Source organism: Phocoena phocoena, chromosome 14 (assembly GCF_963924675.1).
Source record: "Phocoena phocoena chromosome 14, mPhoPho1.1, whole genome shotgun sequence".
NCBI classification, from domain to species: domain Eukaryota; kingdom Metazoa; phylum Chordata; class Mammalia; order Artiodactyla; family Phocoenidae; genus Phocoena; species Phocoena phocoena.
The window spans coordinates 38493630-38499629 of record NC_089232.1 but is presented as its reverse complement, the minus strand read 5'-3'; the positions used below and the strand labels follow the sequence as shown (position 1 = coordinate 38499629).

Sequence of the window (6000 nt, the reverse complement as noted above, 5' to 3'; positions counted from 1 at the left end):
GTTGAGCACAACTGGGTCCCGTATTAAAGGGTCAAATCTGAATTATTCTGGAGACTTGCCTTGAAAAAGTTATTACACACAATTTCATCATATATAAAACAGGGGTGATATTTAATTCCAATTAAGGTTAAAACGCAGATGCTATAATTATTTCCACCTGTCTTAATACACAGGGTTAAAAAAACTAGTATAAAAGCTTTTCTAATAATTTATGTATCAAAAATAAATTGGAATAAAAGTAGGGATAAAAGAGAAAAAGTGATGATGGTGTGGCTAATTTAACAGTAACTCTCTCTTTGGCCTTGGAATTGCCACTTGGAGATTAATTTTTCTCCATTTTAAAATGGGCTTTGGGACTTCCCTGGCAGTCCAATGGTTAGGACTCTACCCTCCCAATGCAGGGGGCATGAGTTCAATCCCTGGTCGGGGAACTAAGATCCTACATGCTGCACAGCGTGGCCTAAATAAATAAATAATAAAACGGACTTTGAAGCATGTGCCCTCCCTGGGTTCTGCATACCTTTCACAACTGGCTTCTGACTGGTGCAGCAGGTCTGGTGTTGCTTTAAGGGTTGCAGACCAGGCTTAGAGTTTCTTTAGCAGTCCAGTCCCATCAAACTTTTAGAAGCCTTCAGGTGTATATTTATCCACATTCAATTTGATGTTAAACTTACCCAAATAACAACTTTTCTTCCTTTTCTTTTTTATTTTTACATTTGAAAACTCTTGAGTTTTATTCGTTGGCCTCTATATTCTGACATCCTCCGTTATTTAGCTTAATGGCAGCTCCCTAAGGGCATACGAAATAGACTTGGATTTTTCAAAAAAAAAACCAGTAACTCTCAGTGCATAAATGAATGTAAATGTGCAAGTTATCTATTTTTTCCTGTTTTATTACTTTTTAAAAATGGCTCAGATAAGAAATTTAAAATACCTAGTAAAATAAGTTTGAGAATTCATTTTGTGAGATGTATTGCAGAGAAAAAGGAGCAAGTAGTATAATTTAAAAATATTTATTGATTCATGCTTTCCAGAACTTTTTTTTCAAACCAAAGGCCAATACTCCCCTCTGCTCTCAATGCTAAGCAATTTTTTCCACCCAAAATGATAAAATTATGTATATTTTTATACCTAATCAGTTTGTGACAGCTGTGATTCTCAAACACTTTTTAAAAATAGAAGTACGATCAAAGTTGCAAACAGACCATATGTAGTAATTTAAAAAACTGAATAGGCAAAGCCTGACTCTAACTGACCAAATGACCCATCAGCTGGATTCGGCCTTTTCAGGCTACACGAGGACTTTGCTCAAGAGACCTGCACGGGGCTTCCCTGGTGGCACAGTGGTTGAGAGTCCGCCTGCCGATGCAGGGGACAAGGGTTCGTGCCCCGGTCCGGGAAGATCCCACATGCCGCGGAGTGGCTGGGCCCGTGAGCCATGGCCGCTGAGCCTGCGCGTCCGGAACAAAAAGAGACCTGCACGTTATCAGACGGGTTCCCATGGATGTCCTTAACACCACACGCGCGGCTTCTGACACCCAATGCTGCCAACAACATCAGGGGAACAGAGAGGAGACCCTGTCGACTGATTCAGTTTTATTCTTCAACACAATTCTCTTCTCCACTCTCTTCATCAGCTTTACCTGTTTCCTTGCAAGAATCTTGGCTGTTGGTATCAGTAAGATAATTTTCTTCCCCATTCTCTCTTTCTTCTATTTTTTCTTCATTAAAGCTAGAGGAAGAAATTTATCAATCTTTCAAAGGAAAAATAATCTGGTTTAAAGGTAAACAAACCTTCTGTAATGTATGCCATCCTGCAGTTAGTCTTCCTCAAGTGTATAAGCTCCGATTTATCAAGAGAAGTCTATAAAAGTACCAATTGGGAAAGTAGATATTCTTCTGAGAAGTAATTTATTTCAAAACTTGATTGACTCAAACTTCATTTGAAAGCATGTTATTATTTTCATTATTTATGTCAGAAATTTAAATTATTTTACTTTAAAAACAAAATACTTCATCATCGTGTAATATTTTGAAGTGTCAAACATGTTAAAATGTCAGTATATTTTACAGTAGTTCACATGTATTCCATTAGGTAAAAGACGTTTTAAAATATCAAAGAACAGAATTTTAGCTTTCCTGCAAGTAGGAATTTTTTCAAAGGTAAACCATTCAGACATCTTATATATGTTACCTTTCTTTATCTTCAGTGAAACTTTTCATCTCTTGATTGCTGAAGTACTCAAATATTTTTCCACTTTGGCCTTTCTTTGAAACAAACTCATCAGATATTCCTAGTGCTTTTAAGGTGTTAGAATAATGCTTTTCTGCTGCCATTCTTGCATTTTTCTATAGGAAAGACAAACCTTTTTAGATAAGAACAAAAGACTTTAAGTTTCCATTACAAATGTACGGGTTAAAAGCTTCTGTGAAAATTAAATTCAATAATCACAGTTGGTTGAAAATTATGCATACCCTCTGACCAGCAATTCCACTCCTAGGTATATGCCCAGAGAAACTCCTACATATCTGCCCAAGGAGGCATACCAAAATGTTCAGAACAGTACTGTTTGTAACAATCCCAAACTGGAAACAACCTAAATATCTATCAGCAGTAGGATGGATAAATAAATTGTGACGTATTCATGTCACAGACTAAAATAAAGCAACGAAAATGAACTCTAGCTATATGCCACAACATGGACGGATCTCACAAGCAGCATACCACAAAAGAGTACACGTAGTATGATTCATTTACATAAAGTCCAAAAACAGGCAAAACTAAACTATGTTGTTTAGGGATAGGTACAACAGTGGTAAAACTGTAAAGAAAAACAAGGAAATGCTTATGTCAAAAGTTAGAAGGGTGGCTACCTCTAGGTGAGAGGGTTTTGATCTGGGAGGGGCACACAGGGTTTCTGGGGTACTGGCAGTGCTCTAATGCTTTTAACCTGGGTAGTGGCCACATGAGTTTTGATCTATAATTATTCTTTATACTGTTTCATGACTGTTCAAGGATATCTGCAAAAAATCAGTAAGAAAATAAGTTCCTGTGATAGTTGTCAGAGAGTTCTTTATGTGCCTACTGTAAATTTTACTCTTTACAAGCCATACCTCTAATCCACCAAAGATGATAAAATCATCAATGTTGTTACCTTAATTCTGTAGAGGAAGCAAGAGATACAGCAAGAAAAACATGAATTTAGAACTGGGTTCAACTCTCCAGAATGTTACTTCCTGGCTTTGTGGGAGTTGTGATGACACTCTCATACCTAAAGCAAGTCAGTTGTCACAGTTCCTGAGGCCACAGAATATACAGAGACATAAGATGACTGGGGTTCTCATTAGTGCCTTGGCTTTACTCCAATTTTATCTCCTATGAGTGGACATGAACTAGTATAGGGCCAAAAATCGTCATCTGGACCTCAAACTAAAGGAAAGGCCCGAGGAATGGCCCAGCCCCAATGCACCAATGGCATCCCATCCTGGAAAGGGTGTGGAAGAGCACCCAGTCTCACCCCAAATTTAACAAATAAGTAAGATACTCCCTCCACTCTTGCTGAGGTTATGCGGTTTGCTTAAGGTCACAGGATATAGTGAGAGGGAAAACCAAGTCTCTTAATCCTTTCCTGAGTCTTCTCCACTCCACCATGCTGCTTTCTAAGTGGAAGTGGTTATCCTGGAGTTTGAAGGTAGCCTAAAGTCTGACTTCAGCAAATCGGTGTCAGATATTTTCCTAACCCAGGGATTCCAGCATAAGGAAGGACCATGGAGTCTAGTGTCCCATGGGAGAAACCAAAATGGCAAAGACTGATTACAATGGATAAAACTATCACCAGTGCATTTCCTGACATGCTAGAAAACTGAAAAAAGAAGCACTCAAGCTGCTGCTAAAATGCACCCACTGTGAATAATAATAATTTTCAGAAAAGTAAGTAAAAATGCAACCAGAGGCTATGAACACAAACAGACAAGACTTGGGGAACTGAAAGGCACAGCAAAGTGAGATGAGGACTATGCCCCAAAGACTGTAAAGCAGAATAAAGAAAGCCCAAACGTAACCCAATGTATTAAGAAAAATATGTTCTAATTTTAAGCAAATGAAATATAAAAGATTTAAATGATACTAATCAATGTTAGTGCTTGTAAGCCTTCATCTGAATTTGGCTTAAAATCCAATTTAACATCTATTCAGTTAATAAATCCTGTGATTTTCAAGAAACAGGAAAACATGGTTTGCTCTGTCCTAGATCACAGGCTTACTCTGCTAGGGGATAACTCAACAGCAGCAAGACCACAATTAACACTTATAAACGGGTAATGCATAAAGTTGTGAGTGAATTTATTAAATAACAGCTGTTAATTAGCAGCAATAGTCACTTCAAGAAAAAAAGAAGTTCTAATTTATGTTAACAAAACCAAAACAATGGTGAGTCACCCTCAGTCACCCTGTATATAGAATTTATTACCTTTTAATATTTTATATCAAGATGAATAGTGTATAATTGTTCCTAATTGAAACAAACATTTCCCCCTTGAATTTCACAATGCAAAAGAATTGTAAAGACCATGAAATAAAAGTAGTTAAAATAACTGTATGGTTATTTTGTTTTTCTATCTAAGACTGCAAAAAAAACAAATTAACTTTGTTTCTTGAGGAAACCAAAATAATGAGGAATGATGAAAGTTTGTCTACAATCACTGCCCTAGTTTGAAGGGGAAAAATACTTAATTTTTATGAACCTAAGTTTAGTTTATAGTAATTCTTTCCTTTATTTAATAATAACTGAATACTTATTTTGTGACAAGCCCTCACGGGAGGTAGAGGCTATATGGGGATAGAGAACAGCATATGTGTGGACCAAGGGTGGTGGAAGAAATATCATTTGTGAAACTAACTTATGTTTTCAATATTTAACATTTCTTTATGGGTTTAATTTCACACACACCACTTATTTTACCACATTTTCTCTGGTGCTTAGAAAGAGTGGGAATTCACAGCATGGTAAAACTGCTTGTTAATACTGAGGCTCATCACTAGTATTGTCAGGGTAGTGCTCTCAGCCTGGACTAATCCCAGGAAGAAACAGTTCAGTTTGGGTTCAACAAATGTTTCTTAACATCCCCTTTGTGCCATACATTGTCTTAGGTGCTAAGTGCTAGGAATACAAAGATTTGACCAACACCTTTAAAAGTAACTAGCTGAAAGAGAAGAGGGCATTGAACAGATAATTTCCACACAACATGCAGGAGCAAAGACAGAGATGCACAAAAGAGTAATAAAAGAACACAGAGGAGGACTTCCCTGGTGGCGCAGTGGTTAAGAATCTGCCTGCCAATGCAGGGGACACAGGTTTAATCCCTGGTCCAGGAAGATCCCACATGCTGCGGATCCACTAAGTCTGTGTGCCACAACTACTGAGCCTGCGAGCCACAACTACTGAAGCCTGCGCACCTGGAGCCCGTGCTCTGCAACGAGAAGCCACCGCAATGAGAAGCCTGCACACCACAACAAAGAGCAGCACCTGCTCACCACAACTAGAGAAAGCCCACACACAGCAACAAAGACCCAACGCAGCCAAAAATAAATAAATAAAAAGACTAAAATACTTACTTTAAAAAAAAAAAAAAAAAAAAAGAGGGCTTTCCTGGTGGCGCAGTGGTTGAGAGTCCGCCTGCCGATGCAGGGGACACAGGTTCGTGCCCCGGTCCGGGAAGATCCCACATGCCGCGGAGCGGCTGGGCCCGTGAGCCATGGCCGCTGAGCCTGCGTGTCCGGAGCCTGTGCTCCGCAACGGGAGAGGCCACAACGGTGACAGGCCCGCGTACCGCGCAAAAAAAAAAAAAAAAAAGCCTGCAGTTGGGAGCTGGAGATAAGTAATTTGAGGCGAAAGTCAATCACTTTATGCTGAGTAACACAGAACGGCTTAAGATAAATTTTTTCCCCTAAAGTTGAAACTGAGATGTGGAAAAAAAACACCATCCCTTAAAATGAAAAGC

At 38.7% G+C, this 6000-nt stretch overlaps 1 protein-coding gene across 2 annotated transcripts in view; it reads right to left on the bottom strand.

Moving 5' to 3' along the window:
• Window positions 1–1596: 1596 nt before the first annotated feature.
• The window catches only part of FAM161A (FAM161 centrosomal protein A), a 30127-nt gene continuing 25723 nt past the window's right edge, over window positions 1597–6000 (bottom strand). For both annotated transcript variants that reach the window (XM_065891637.1, XM_065891638.1), the window contains 2 exons: window positions 2195–2349; window positions 1597–1732 (listed from right to left, as the gene is read on the bottom strand). In XM_065891637.1, the coding sequence (XP_065747709.1) occupies window positions 1597–1732; window positions 2195–2349 (291 nt within the window). The remainder of the gene's footprint in view (window positions 1733–2194; window positions 2350–6000) is intronic.